The sequence below is a fragment of the Archocentrus centrarchus genome, chromosome 18 (genome assembly GCF_007364275.1).
Source record: "Archocentrus centrarchus isolate MPI-CPG fArcCen1 chromosome 18, fArcCen1, whole genome shotgun sequence".
Taxonomy (NCBI): Eukaryota; Metazoa; Chordata; class Actinopteri; order Cichliformes; family Cichlidae; genus Archocentrus; species Archocentrus centrarchus.
In genome coordinates, this window is record NC_044363.1 from 18183237 (window position 1) to 18199543 (window position 16307).

The 16307-nt window shown below is 41.5% G+C and overlaps 1 protein-coding gene across 1 annotated transcript in view; it reads right to left on the reverse strand.

Moving 5' to 3' along the window:
* Positions 1-15880, reverse strand: part of actn3b (actinin alpha 3b) — a 36309-nt gene extending 20429 nt beyond the window's left edge. The window contains exon 1 of the mRNA XM_030753416.1: positions 15746-15880. Coding sequence (XP_030609276.1) covers positions 15746-15880 — 135 coding nt within the window. The remainder of the gene's footprint in view (positions 1-15745) is intronic.
* Positions 15881-16307: the final 427 nt, after the last annotated feature.

A 16307-nucleotide genomic window follows, 5' to 3' on the forward strand; every position in this document is an offset into this window, starting at 1 on the left:
GCATTTAAAAGAAATCTTTCATCATAAAGTGGGTGCGATTTGACATGGGAGCCATAAACTGGGATTATATTGAGTTTACCTCGCACATAAATCTCAGCACCCTGTGTGCGCACAAAATGGCCTTCCACAGCTGACCATCCACACACACACACACACACACACACACACACACACACACACACACACACACACACACACACACACACACACACACACAGCTGTTTACTGTCGGCTGTGGCTGACTTGATTAGTCCAGAGTGAGTGCTGCTTCACATGTATCAAGGCTCTCTTTACACTTTCAGAGCTTCATTTCTCTGCGTCATACGTCCTAAGAAAAGATAAATAAGTAAATAAATATAAACACCACACTTCTGCTAACAAGAGGCATAATTACATAAACCTTCAGGACAAGCTTAAATTACACCTCACCTCTTTGCACTACTGCCTCACTGTTTACAGGCCTTTTTCCAAAGAGTGTGTAGATCTAATTACAAAAGTCTACAGTATCTGATTTCACTAATTAGTGCCGTTGATCAGACGAAGCTGATCTAATTACAGAAATATGTTTGCCTGGAATAAAAATGCGCACAGCGTTGTGGCTTACAGGAAACGCTGCCAGCACAGATAATCTCTGCGTGGCTTTACGTGTCTTAAGATTTGGTGCGTTTTAATCTGCTGACTGTAAAAAAAGGGAAATTATGAGGTCTGTGATACAGTGCAGAATTAGAAACAATAAGCGGGGCTTTAGAAAAATTGGCAGCACATGTGGTAGAAAAACCGTTGAATCTGTTATAAACCATTTTGTGAAGTCTGGTATTGTTTGTAGGTGCTGCTTTTCGAGCATCACACAGCATAGCTGCGATGAACTACGACAGGATTCTTTTGTTGCTGCGCTCATCTCTATGCCCATAACCTCATTCTTTCAATTTAGTTAGTTTAAATAAAGAGTAATGGTTAGGATGCACAGGAAGGTATTCCTTTTCATTCTCTGGCATTTTCTCCCCTCTGCTGTGTGGTTTTGTTTTGTCTTGTGGTTCATAACTGAAGCCTTTTGAGCCCAGTGTTCTACAAATTCAGGGTTTTCCATAGCACAGAAAGCACCTTAAAGCTGGGAAAGCAGCACGCTTGTTAAAAATCTATATCCTATTAATATATTGGAGTTGAAGTGGATTCTCTGGGCTGGATTTTTAGGCTTTGAGCTTGTGACGGGAGCCAATCAGAGGTCATCCCAGACCAGATCAGGTGAGAGAGGAGCAGTATAACAAGAGAAAAAAAGACACGGGAGCTAAGACACTGAGCTGAACTGGATTAAGTAGGACCTTCACCAGGGAGAGTGGGGTTTGAGTCATCTCCCAGGTCAAAGTCCTGAAGCCAAAAGTCAATAGTGACTTTATTTTAGCTGCAGACAGCATAAAACATGGCTGCAGTTACCATAATGTCACCCACTGGTTTCTGAAGTCTCATTTTGAAGCCTTTGAGGTGAGCTTTTCTGCCGTCTCCACCTTGGTTGCAAAAAACACAAATGTGATGAGCAGGGGCGGGTCTGACTGTGAAATCGCATGCTTATTGGCTAATGCCTTGTGACTGACAGATTGTTATCCAATGAGCGTTCAGTTTCATACTAACATAAGCTTCGATTTTGGACATAGCATAGACCAAGGTTTACACAATAGACTTTATCTAATGACGCAAAAGGAGTGACTGAGCCCATAAACAAAGCAGGAAAGTGTTGACAGAGGTCAAGTCAGAAAACTGGGTTCCCACCGACTTCGTTAGGACCTAAAAGTCTTTTTGCAAACACAGCTATCACCACCTGGTGGCTTTCAGACCAGAGCACAGGTGTCAGACACCTCTGCAATGGCTTTGGTTTTTTCTGACCCTGTATGAAGCACGATAACAAATCAGAACTGGTTTCATATGAAGTTACATCTGAATACCTGATGTGCTGCTATTAAGGGTTTTTAAAGGCAAAACCAGTCCCTTTAAAAAGGGTATGCATCATTCTGCAGCCGAGATGTAAAAGCTGCAGGCAACCTTAACCTCCCATTAAGAACGGTCACATGTCAGAAGATGAATTTAGCTAGCTCACATACGCCCAAGCTTCAGACTCGGAAAATATTGAGGAAATCCTCAAAAAAGGATAAATTAAATATAAACTTTTCATAAAATCCCAAAGTGCTTTTTGTGAAAAGGACACTAAGCATTACCAGATTAGTGTAAGTGGTAAAGTAAAGATAAGCTACTTTCAGCTGCTCCCTTATCACAACTGCTCTCCACAGTGGGTCACTCACATGTTTGATTGTTAGCTTTTTTATGCCGGAGGCCCTTCCTGACACAACCCCCCCCCCCCCCCCCCCACCAAAGGATTTGTGTCAGTATGTTGTATATAACAATGTGTACATCTAAATTGTTATAGATTTACTGTACAAAAAAAAAAATCTGTATAAATCAGTATACCTGCATGTGCCCAGCCTTCATTTAACCCAGGTTTGTATGTCAATGCCATGATAAAAATAGTCTTCCTGCAGGGTTGACATTGTGGACCCCGCTCACACCTGTCCACTACAGCTACCTTTGTCACACGCTGTTCGCCAGTCACGTGCTTCTCACACGCAAACCAGTCACAGCTCACCTCACATCCGCTCACAGTGGACACAACAACACACACGCATAAAAAAACCTGCACGCTTTTGTTTACGTTTGTGATGCGGGGCTAACATCAAATTCACATTGAAACTGTATTCAAAGGAAGACTTAATATATTTAAAAAATTTTTTAAAAATCATTAAAAAAATGCTGATTCAACACATACTATGGACACTAATCTCCCAAACCTACATTATGTAATTTATAGCTCTGAGAAACTACCTAAAGCCACAAATCTAATTATAGTCGCATCGATTTGGAGGTCCACCTGCCTGACAGTAATGCCTGTTTGCACAGAGAAGAGCGCATTGCAGGCCTTTCCACCTCTGCAACAAAACTGCAGCTTCCAGTGTCAACAAACCACAGGTCAGCAGTTATTAAAAACACACACACACACACACACACACACACACACACACACACACACACACACACACACACACACACACACACCACACACACCTGGTTCACATATCCCCAGAACTGCACCTGCATTTTTAAGCAACAATCATCATCACAGGACCACTGGATTGATTTTATATTATTCTCATTTAATTAACTTTTACTGATAGTAAAATAAGCATTGTGCACACAAAAAGCAACACAGATACATTTTAGCAAGACATTATTCCTATCTAAAATAGCATAACACACAGTATGTCCAGGAAAAGGGTTAATTTGCATTATAAAGAGGAAAATTATACAATAATATTAGGTCAGATGTTTTTTGCTGGGTGCTTCCCATTGAACAAGCTGCTGTAACTGAGCTACACTGACTGCAAGTGTAGGAAATGTAACAGGCTGTGTTCCTGTGTCAGTGCACTGCTGAGCTCTCCTCTTGAACTCTGCTCCTCACTCACACCAGTAAATTTCAAACGCATCAAAAAAAAAAAAAAAAAAAAAAAACTTGCATCAATGCAACGGTTCACATTAGTAAAATGCTTTTGAGAGCTGCTGACATGATGACATTTCCAGGATTTGCTCATAAATTGTGATGATGAAAACACTGACAGCACTTATGTAAGTCGTCAATCAGAGCACTTGTGACAGACTCGAACAGCCGCGGTTGAGCCATATGAGCTCTGAGTGGACAAACAACACTCACGTCAAGGCTCGTCATCTCAAAGAAGTGTCAAAGAAAAAAAAAAAAAAAAAAAAAAAACACCAAAAACCGCCAGCACTTCTGAAAAATGGGAATGTTTTCCATGCGTGTGGGACTGATGCTTGCAAACCCAAAATCCACACAAAAGCAGGTGGGAAAACTTGGGCTTTAAAATAAGAAAACTGTTTTCAGTGAATAAAACTCTCAACCTTTCATTTGCAGCAACTTGATTTTGCGGGCTTCACATCTGACATCACCTCCTTGCATCGAGGGTTCAGTAAACAACAACTGCACCGAGTTCCTTCACTGAGTTTTAAGAGTCGATAAAGTGACAGGACCGAAGTGGGGGGGGGGGGGGGGGGGGGGGGGGGGTTACAAAACTCAACAGGTGTCACCAATATTTAGGAACCACCAGCCCCCCCCCATCAAATGCTCTCCTTGTAGTCTTTAAATACCCCCACCCCTCAAAAACAGATCCAGAGCCCTGAACTTTGGTGCCACAGGGATGATTTTGGTCTATGACGCAAGAGCCAGGCATTTACCCTCCTGTACCCTAAGCACACCTCTAATAGGCCATCCGACCACCTTGGGGACTCACTTTTAACCCCCTCCTCATAATGTCTATAAACAACTACTATACCTCTAACCTGCCCACTGCTGTTTGTCTTACATCTTTGCTTCCATAAAGCCTTTGTAAAGGGGTCAAAGCAACACGGAATTATATGATGAGCTTAGAATAATTTGCATTTTTTTGGCATGTTTTCACTTAAAAAAGAAAGAAAAAAAAATTAAGCACCCAAAATTGAATTGACATCTGGAAAGAAAAGGAAAAATCTGGACAAAAACAGTTATTAACTGGCACTGGCTGAATTTAAAGTAAACTACAAAATCACCACATAAAGCTCAATCACTGAACTCATGTTTGCAGCCATACAAAAAGCAAATGGAAACAGAAATTTAAAAAGAAAGAATAAGAATTAAATTTCTCCTCATTGAATATCAGCAGGGCCAGGTAAACATGCCTGAAACATAAAACAAACAAACAAAAAACCCATCAGTGATAGTGAATGAGCAGTTTCAAGTTCCATCTTCAGGCTGAAGCAGTTCCCAACATGAATTTATCAGCCTTCCTTTCCACCGTTTCTCTGTGAAGGATTAACAGGCTAATACCCAGAGACCCTGCGGACAACAAGCCAGCGCTGGCCTCCAATGCAAGACCGGGTGTGTCCCAACCGTGGATTTATGCCTGCGTTTAGAGGATGAAAGGGACTAGGACACCTCTTCTAGTCAGTGTGTGTGTGCCAGGTGCCAGATGCCAGTGAGATATACAGTAGGCACAAGGGATTTTAACAGGTGAGAGAACAGGTGGAGAAAGACAACAGCCCTCCACCCACCAACACAGAGAGAACAATGGTTACGCTTTAAAGATTTAAGGATGAGTTTTGTATGAACAGGACATATTGGATATGCAGCATCATCATCTGCTGCATTTTGATGGGATTCAGAGCACGTTACCCACGTGCTTATAAGGTTACAAGAAAAAGCGCCTCACAGTGATTGGCAGCCGCTTCCAAATCAGGTACTCTGTTTATTTTCTGCCCATGTCTGAACACCACCCAAGGGACAGAATGGCTAACCTGGTTTAGTCAATCACTCGCACTGACACAACCATCTGTCTGAGTTGTCATATTAATTGCTTCGACTCCGCGCGGAGGGGGAGGAAACATTGTGTCCTGCCCGGCTCCATTATGCTGCCTCACATTGTGTCCTACTGCTGCGTGGCTGCAGGTTGCTGCACTACCAGAATGATGATGCCAACCACAAATGCCAGCCAGAATTTAACAGCGTGTCTATGTGAGAGTGTGCGATGCAAACTGCAATTTGTGTGTTGCTTTTCCAGAGGCACTGGAAATGCTGGCAGGTCCACAGACGCACATCTATCAAAATCTCGGATCGATGTAAGGAGACAAAAGAAAAGAAAGGACAGAAAAGCGAAGGCAATTATTTAGAGGGCACAGCTAGAAATCCTTGGCATTTTGTTTTGCTGTGCTGGACGTCATTTCAGTTCACCGTGGAACATCTTCAGGGGACAGATGATCTCAACTGTTTGGTAGTTTATGTGATTCATGATTTTATACAGGCTCCTCTGTCTGTCATGAAGTAACTCAGGCACAGCAGGTGAAATACAGTATTGATCACCATCATTGTTATCAACAGATTCTGCTGCCCAATTTGAATAACAGAGCAACTGAGTGAGGGTAAAGTTAACCAGAAGAAGAAACTTGCAAAGAGGGAAACCTAATAGAAAGGTAATAAATTCAACAGACAGAAAAACTTTACAATAATAATGACCCACACAGATGGGAACCACAATGAAGTAAACATATACAGACCATAGCTGCCTCTTTGCCCTTTAAGAGACATTTTTTCTCCTTAATGAGAAGATAATCGCAATATATTGTAGATGATTGTCTTGCGTTGTTAATGTGGGCACATGATCGGAGACCTTCTGGTCAGAAAAGGGCATTCTTACTAAAAGTCAGCAGGGGGCGACTTGTCTGGATGCAAAAATAAGCCTCTGAGAAAATATAGTGATGGTCAAAATGACAAACTCAAGGTTTTAAAACTAGATCCACACATGACTCAAGTGGCTAGCAGGGATATTACGACACCAGAAATGTTGCAGTCAGTACCAGTAGACGTGCACAGTTCTGTTTTTTTTTTTGTTTGTTTGTTTTTTGTTTTTTTTTAAAGAACTTGGGGATGTTTTTATTAGACAGCACCGTGAAGAGAGACGGGAATACAGACGGGTGGGAAGAGGCAAGAGGACTTAGGTTGGAAACCCCAGGCTGCTGCATGCAGCCTTGGGGCCAACTAGTCACCCTGCTCAACCTCTGAACTAATACGGTGCAGAAGTGCACAATTCTTGCTCCCAATACAAAATGGTTATCCCCCAAATAAACTCCTTTATTAAACAATTCATTTCAAATCACTAACATGGCGGCAGACTGCTTATTGTTGTTTATTATGTTAATATTTTGTTGACAGGACTCAGACTGAAATGTTGGAATGGTAGTTGATTGGCTTCCTAATGTTATAAAAGGTATAACATTAATTACATCAAGTTAAGCTAAGCATTTATTACAGTGCAGGAGTGTCACCAGAACCAGTACTTATGGTACCATTCGATACCAAAATTCTGAAAATGCAGCTGCTTGTTTGTCTTTTGTACCATAGGTACCTTAGGCACGGTGTGTAGAGGTGGCAGTTTCTTCTGCAGCTGAAGGGCACCAAACAGCTACAAGTGTCTTAGTCTATGCTTACATGCTGAAGAAGAATGAAGCCACACAAGGGATGATAACTAATTGCAAAAGGCAATATGCAAACGATGTTATTGGAGGGAAGAAATACTTCCAATTTAGCAAAGCATTTTAAAAGACTGGCATTCGGATCTGTTGAAAGAATTCAAGTTGGCAAAGTTTCAGTTTATATTAGAAAGATCCAAAGTATTATTCTTACATTAATCTGAAATGCACATTACCATTTTAGACTGAGACACTGCAGATGTGAAGTCAGCTTTGTTCCGTAGGCTGAAATGTTAGCAGTGGCTAGCACTGAATGCTAATGTATTCAATCTGTCTTTCCAACAAAATATATTGTTAACATTTTAAATAAATGATCTGCCACCACGTCAGTGTTTCAAAATACCTTTTTAATAAAGGAGTAGTTTGTGTTAAGTGCGTGGGATGATCATTTTGTTTTGTACTGGTACGAATACTAATCTTTCTGGTAACCCTAATACAGCGTTAGCCACTGCAAACCTTGTAGCTTGTGTAACACACTTGGCAGTTGTCTCAAACAAAAGAGAATGTGGTATTCAAGGCATAACATGAAAGTACTTCCATACTCAATTCTACGGTCTTCTTCCTTATTCAACCAAGTTTGGGGCATGGGCTATCACGTGCGGCTACACTAAATCACCGTGGTCCTGTACCATGTGTAGTTTCTGTCTCCTGTACTTTGTGAATGTTCAGCCGTCTTCAGGACCCAGACAAGAACACGTGTATCGTAGTGTTTGCTGCCCCCATCAGTTCCTGGGAAAGGCATTACAGGAACGCTGGCCCTACATTACTTTAAAAGTACCATTGCATTTTCAGGATTTTGTTTATCACATAGTTTTATAATTTCTGGTGACATCCCTTATGGGCCGCCCATCCATCTCCGGTATAACAGCTTGTGTCATTTGGCTCTAAGCTGAAAAAGTATTAAATTATTTCCAAACCAAAAACCTAATAAATTCCACTAAGGGGACGCCACAGAAAAACTGAATGAATCCTCCTGAAATTCATATGTACATTTTCATGCCAGATAATACAATAACCATCCAACAGTCTTGTAAAGCGGTCCCTGTACGTGTATGTGGAAACCCGCTGTAATTGTGTAATTTCTGATATACTGCTTCATTTAATTGCCTGAAAAACTACCCGTCAAAGTCAAAAGATATTGTTCACGACGCTGTTACTTTAAATTGTCAGCTGGGGTGTATGTAATAGCCCTTATTTTCTGCTGGCACTGCAGCACACACACGCACGCACACAAAATCCTTATCTTGCATTGTTCACACAGCTTTCAGCCTCTTTCTTGTTGCATGAGTGAGCAGATGAATTGACTCCGTGATTGATGGTGGAGAATAAAGGTGAGCGTACAGGTTCACGGTTGGCGGCAGCAGCATGTCGTCTCTTTTGTCGTTTAATGAGCTCTGGACTTGAAGACTGACGGTGGGGGAGATAAATTGGTGTAAGTGGTTGCAGAGGATTTATGACAGTGCGCCTGTGACTGAGGATGGGTGGGTGGGGGGGGTGTGTGAGGGCGGGTTGTTTCTAATTTCAGCAGGCAAGTCCTTTCTCTGTAATAAGAGGCAAAACTCTCAAGGCAGATCTGGGGTCAGCTAATTCCATCTTAACGGAAACCTTGACCATGAAAACCAATGTGTGAAACTGATCCAAGGCTGCCTCCGGTACCATGTAACCAGCTACATTTCTCAGCATTCATTTATCCAAACGAGCAAGTCACAGATGACCTTGTGATTTTGACTTCAGCCTCCACTGGAGAACCACAAAAAGGCTGTTAAATGCTCAGGTCAGATGATCGCACAACTCTGGTTTCATTTTGTTATTTGTGGGTTGTGAATCCAAAGCGAGCCCAGAATGAGCACACATGGCGGCTGCTTTGTCACTCCTTAGAGAGCTGCTGCCAATAGCATCAAACAGCTCAGACTATAGCTGAGTGTATAGTGTTTGAGCTGTTCAATGACCAAAGCGCCCCTGTCCCACATCTGTAACGAAATGAGGTAAACAAAAATCAAAATGAATTTTGCTTTCTTTTTCAGTTATTCCTTTATAATCTCTCTTTTATATGAGCTGCTAGATCTGTAATATTGTTTCCAAAGCATTAACCAATAAAATAGGTGGGCTATGTTATGGTTTTGGTATTTTAAATTGGAGCTGCCTTGGCAGAATAGTTTGCAGCTTTTTAAGCCATTATAAAGCTCATAATGATATCCCTGTGACCTCAGTCCTATCATAAGGCAGAGTTTCATCTCATCCTCTGCAACCTATAAATATCTAGTGCATGAAGCAAACACTCAGCCCTAGCATTATGAGCTTAGCTCACTTTTTATAAAGGCAGGTTCAGGTGTCTCATTTGTCTCATTACTACATGAAAACTGAATAGCATAAACACTGACTGGACCCGAGGTGACATTTTGCAGGTGTTTGGCCATCTGTCCTCTATGTGCATTTAGTTACTGAGGCACAGGCTTGGCAGGCTTTGTTGCCGTCTCCTTTCTCATGCAGCGTTTCTCCGTTTTCAACACCAGGAATGGGCCTGAGGAATAATAACAGCTGAAACTGGGAGGTTGTGAGACTCAGACGTACCTGCACGTTTGTTCGCATGTGTGCACAAAACTGCACGGCAGCAACACCGCAGTCAGTCAGTTTTCATGAACTATTTTAAACCTTTTATTCCATTTACAGACTAACTGCTGTGATTAGATCAAGATGGCGGCTCTCGCAGGCCATCAATCACCATTTCTTCTTTGGCTGCGTGGATTCTGACGCTGTGCCATGCTCGTATCATGTATCTGATTTTGCCATTACAACATTAGAACACAAGAACATGCCTGCATTCCTGTCCCCACGGGAATGCACTCGCAAAACATACAGTTATACAAAAAAATTTAAATTAAAATAAAAACACAATGTATGACCATAAAGAAGATGTCTCAAACACACAGACACGAGAGAGACAGAGAGAGACTCCTCAGCCATTCCTACAGCCTCCTTGGGCTCCTGCACTAAAGCAGTTTATAGAAGCCTCCCTACATGGACACAGCTTCTGGAATAGAAACTGCTATTTGATCTGACTGCCGGCTCTCTCACCTCTCCACTTATGTTGAACTCTCATACAGATGCTCTCTACATGCAACGCACAAAACAGATATAGTGAACTGTGATAAGTTAATTCCATTATTTTAACACAATTCACATTTGAGTGTTTCTTCTTCACTCACCTCTTTTCACTCTCTCTGTGTGTTTATACACCATCTGCATTTAATCATTAGTTATTATTAATCTCTGGTTCACTTCCAGTGCATGTCTTTTGCCCTGTCTCCCTCCCTTCACCCCAACCGGTCACGGCAGATGGCCTGAGCCTGGTTCTGCCGGAGGTAGGTAAAAGGTAGGTTTTTCCTCTCCACTGTCGCCAAGTGCTTGCTCACAGGCAGTTATAGGAGTGTTGGGGTTTTCTCTGTATTATTGTAGGGTCTTTACCTTACAGTATAAAGCACCTTGAGGCGACTGTTGTGATTTGGCATTATATAAATAAAATGAATTAAAACTGAATTGAATTTGGGAGCAAAACTGAAAAAATGTAGCAAAGTTTAAAGGCAGTTTGTAGTTTTACACAATGTCTTACTTGGTTTTGTAAATACAAACTGCGGTGAGACTGAACAAATGGAGGCAAATGATAAGTCAGTTATGCAATAAAAGATGCAGATGATGATGGAGTGGTCAGAAGAGGTCTCTAAAAAGACTCCTCTCTTCATTCTCTTACTTTCTTTTATAGCTTACATGATAATAAACAAGGCAAATGCATCATCAATGATACTGTGAGTTGTGTCAGCTTTCTTTAGACTTAACTCTAATATAAACATCTACATGCTGCTAAAGCCTGAGGAGGTCCAGTGCTTTAGTTCCATCGCTGAGCATCAGGTATGACACTGATGACCCTACCACGCTGGCGCTCACTTGTTAAAGTGTAACAAATGAGATTAGACAAGAATAGATTGGATTATTCAGCCTGCTAAGATCTCTCCTGGCCCACACAGAGAGACTTTACATTAGGCTGAGAGGGTAAATATCACATTACCAAATCTAACTTTATAACACTTGAATCTGAACGATGAACACTCTGTGGGCCACTTCTTTTTGCACCGTGTGAAATAAAAAGTAACGCAACAGAAAAGCAGAGAAATGAAAAAAAAAAAAAAAAAAAAAAAAAAAATCAAAATGTACGTTTTGTGAAACTAATATTTGATGAATCAGGGTTTCTTTGAATCCTAGAAACATAACTATGAGTTCATAATTATGTTGAAGGCCACTTAATGTGAGATGACTGGACAAATTTAATGCTACTGGGTGACAAGGACATACTGTACATAACAAAAAAAGAGGGAGAACGTATCCACGCTGTTAGGCTTCAGCATTCAGTAATTGAATTCTGCTTTAATTTAACCTGAACAGTGTGCAGATTTATCTTTTTCCCTAACATGTCTGACTGTCTGATTTTTCCCCCCAGGATAAGGAAGGTTTTTTTCCCCCTATGTGATCATTTTCTTTTTCCAATTATGTTTTTATCCACATGCAAACTCAGCTTGCAGGATGAGTGCATGATGTGTTGTGTTGATGTGCAGACAGGAGCGGATGGGATGGAAATGAAACGGACACCCACATCTGACTCCTGACTGGATCTCATCATTCACTGCATGTCTTCTTCACAACTCAGCAACCAACCCTCTGCTTCCTTTCCTTCACACCAGTGTACAGTATGGACAGTCCGGCTGATTTTTAGAGTAGAAAAAAAAAAAAACTAATGTCATTATAGCAGACAATGTTCTTTAGATTTAGTTATTTAGATTTATATTAATACAATATGTGGTGATACTGAAAATGGAAAAAATCATGGGGTCATTGTTCATAAACTTACTGGCTACACACCTCAAAAAACCCCCCAAAAAACTATTTAGCAACTTAATGTGAAGACCCAGCTCAGCTTGGCACCACTGCCATCTGTGACGGTGATATCATCTGAATATCGATCAGGGCAGAGAAACGCGCAGCTGTAAAGAGACAGGTCTGTGTGAGCACTCGGAAACGAAGCTGAAAACATCCGTACAACTTTAATTTTTGCATTTCTGATACTGCTGAACATCATAATGCTGCAGTATCAATTTAAACCATGTTACCTATCATACCTTAAACTGCATTACAACAATGCATTGCAGTGGGTAAAAATATAAGATGACTATTTTTATACTTTTCAGCTTAAACATTGTCAAGAGCCTAATTTCTTGTGTGTTTTATTTTTTTTAATATATATATATATATATATATATATATATATATATATATATATATATATATATACACACACACACATATATACACACACACACATACATACACACACACAGAACATTCATTGCTAACAGGTCAGCTAAGCACAAGGTCCCTGTTAACCCATCGTAATGGATATTTTAGGTTATTGCTAACATACGCATCGCAGGCAGCTTCACTTAGTGAGTTAGCAGCTGAACTCTAACAATGTGGAAACACAAGCTGCCGGGGTCAAAGCACTGATTTTTTTTTTTTTTTTAAACATATTGGCATTTTCTACAAGTATCAACTGTACAGGAGCATGGACCCATCATCTTCTAAAAAAATAAAAAATAAATAAAAAATTGCCATTACATGTGGTCTTGTGAGTACAGTCTTTTGCAGATCTCTGCAGAAAGAGTAAATCTTTAAACAGATATTGATTGCGCCCACAGCAATCACTACTTTTTGCAGATGTAGTGGAGATGGACCTCTCCGGGCTGTCAGCCCATCATCTGTTTGAGGCAGACATCAATGAGCTCCGAAAGCTCATGAAAAGAACTTCTGGTCCTAACTGGACTGGTTTCCTCATGGCTTGGATCAGCCCGACAAACCAGCCCTCCTTATTTCCAGGATTACAGTTGCTTTGAGCAAAGAAGCTCGCCAAGATGAGATGCAGCCAAATCTCATCACTCTGGCCTTTCATATCTCATATTTCCTTCCGACAGCTTTCCCTAGATGCAATATCTAACACAATTTTTGCCAGCTCCTATTAAATCACATCCCTTGTCCAAATCAAGTCATGAATCACTTAGTTAGCAAAGTGGGAGAGATGCTCTATGATAAATATAAACCAGTGTCAGCGTGTACAATTCAGACACGCACACACACCTGAGCACACACCATTTCTAATGTCCGGTATCAGATTCGGCATCACTGTGTGTTGACAAACACTTTACTACTGCACCAAGTGGTGAGCAGCTTTTTCCACTGAAATTTCAAGGATAGAGGAGACAACAGGTGTTACGAGGCTTCCCTTTCATATTCATAGCGCTGCAAAATGAAGCGCTGGCTATATTTATGGGCTGATATCAGCTCCTTAAGCTAGATTCTACATGCCGAGAAGTGCAGCGGAGTACCATGACCGGCTCCCCAGGGAGGATGAGGGGCGAAGACTGAAGGCTTACTTGGCTGTGGAGTCTCATTCGAGGCCTATTTTATGACCCAACATTTAAAAGGCTGGGTGACCGCATGAGGCAAAGTAAAAGATTAACTCATCTAATTGACAAAATACACAAACCAGGAGAAGATGTGCAAATATTTCAAGAACGGTGGTGAGGGAAGTGTTTGGCATAAGTGGAGAAAAGACAGAGCGATAAAGAGAAAGTAAGCAATGAAGGTGAGGGGCGGGGGAGGGACGTTGGAGCCAAGCAAGTTAAAAGGTATTTTTAGGAAGATGTTTATTTGTAGGCCTGTGAAACCAACCCGGGGTGTATATCTAACAGCCTTGCCATCCATCTCTCTCCCTCTCTTGCTCTCTGGTACCATCTGTTGAGGTCTCTCAGCCTGTCACTGCTCTGGGAGACATTTTGCAGTGAGAACAATTCTGCAGATTCACTGCAGCTGCTGCCATAAAATGTGACTGTTTTACTGATGAAGTCAGAAATAATGCAGATTAGGTGTTAGCTACAGGTTAGGTTAGATTTTGGGTTTAAGTAGGATATGGCAGCAACCAGTGGACTACAATAACTATCAGATGAGCCTAGGAACATAAAATACTCTCCAAACCAACTGCGTCAAAAATAACAGATTACACAAAGATTATTTTTCTTTTCAAACTCTTCAACTCAGCTAAACACAAATGGCAGCTGGAAGTTAGCGTCACATTTTAGAGGGTTTTATTGTTGATTTAAACCTAATTTGCCCAAATTTGTCTCTTTATCTTTAGAGCACAGTTTAAGAGATTTTGTGGGTCATTTCTGGCTGAAATCTTGGTTAGCCGAAGGCAAAGTCTCAACTTTTACTTTTCTTGTAACTGAATAGTTTTTGTTTGTTACAGCAATATAGGAAAACCCTTAAAATATATTAAAATTTTTACAATATAATGTTACCCGTCATAAAAAAAGGACTGCTTAGGCTTGAGTGTATCCTTGCTCACCCTGCCATTCAGACATGCCAGAGAGCTAATTATCCATTTAAAGTGCAATATCTATGACCTCGTGCTGTGTAAACAGCAGCTAATGTATTTCACTCATGGCATGGCAAACAGCTGAAACTTACTGTTGTATTTTAGGCACTTTTACTCATATTTAACATACTCCATTTCATCATGAGAAATGGCAAAAAATGATCTCCCTGAGAGCTATTTTCAGCCGGGGCTGTGGGGTTTCCTGGTAGATGAAGGCTGAGGTCATCCAACATGGCGACCAATTACCAACTCTTAACATCAGCTTGGGCCAGAAATACCAAACACGATGGATAATTTTTTCACTGAACTTAAACATCACAGCGGGTAATTTGTGTGTAAGGTGAACATTTCAAAGACAAAACTGCAGCTCATTAACCTCTGCTGGTGCTTTGTGGCAGACATCACCTGTGTCAGATGACTTTTGCGCCAGTAGCTCATTAAACACACCTGTCATGCTCTTTCTCCATGCAACCATAAAGCCCACCCACACCCCAGCTCAGTATGACTTTCAAAATAAGATTAAAGATCTAAATGTAAGAGTTATTTTTGTTGCTTTGCTTGCAAGTGTTCAAAGTAATATCCCTCTGAAACATGAAAAAACGTTTTAGATCAGACCTAGGCATACTTATGTTGGACTAAATTAGCCAAATAAACAGTAAATTTACCTTGGGTATTTCCCCTCCTCCTTTACAGCCAGCCTCTGCATTCCGTGTTTCAAATCTGCTCCAGGTTGGATTAACGTTACTATATCCCTATAAACTCGTGAGCATTTTAAAAGTTAAGTGATTAAAAGTAGGCCAAAGAAAAAAAAAAATTAAACTTGGGAGATTGGTAATATATTTAGACAGTCTGCAAGGCAATCGGGGGTAACTGAAAGACACAACTGAGAAAGTTCCACAGCCTAAAATATCTGCCCACGCAGCTTGAAGCAGAACTGAAGTGCCAGGTGTGAGGACAAGCTAAAGCGCAGTTTTCATATTAGACTTCAATTAGCCCAACAACACTGATTCCGAAATTAAATTCAGTCTGCGTTGGTTAACGTGTTAAATGCATTAAAAAGCGCCTCTCACCGACGCGAAATGTGACATGGGGTCAATCTGTGCGTAATTACGCACGCCGGCACAGCGCTGCTAGAGCCCCTTAAACCAAACCTACCTTCCGCTGCTGCTTCTCCCAGGCGGGGTCCAGCAGCAGATCCCTGTCCCAGTCCTCCTCCTGGGTCATGTACGCGTCTTCATGGTGGATCGTGAAGGAGTTGCTGTATGTTATTTGGGTTTCGACAGCTGTCATGGTTCCGCCTCAGTCAGGACTTTACGCGTCCCCCTCAGCTTATTGGTAAGAACAAAAATCAGCAATAGCAACGACGAATATGACGCCGTGAGGCCAAAAAACCTCCTTGAGAGTAGGGGTCTCGCTATCGTGGGGGGGAGAGACAGTTAGGGGCTGCAGAGACCAGACTCCACTGGTGCGAGGTGCCTGTGCAGAGGTGGTGCTCCCACTACCAGAAGACCCTGCTGGCCGGTGCTCCTTTCCTGGTCAAAAGTGGCACACGTGACCGCACCCCAATAAGTATGGGAACCGACAGCCTGGGTATCAGGTTTTGGGCCTAAAAAGGTGTAAAAGGCGGGGTAGTCTCCCGCGGGTAGGGATGAGGGGCTTGTGAATGGTGTGGAAGTATGTCAATTACGCCTCCTCTCACTAGAGAGAGGTTTTTATG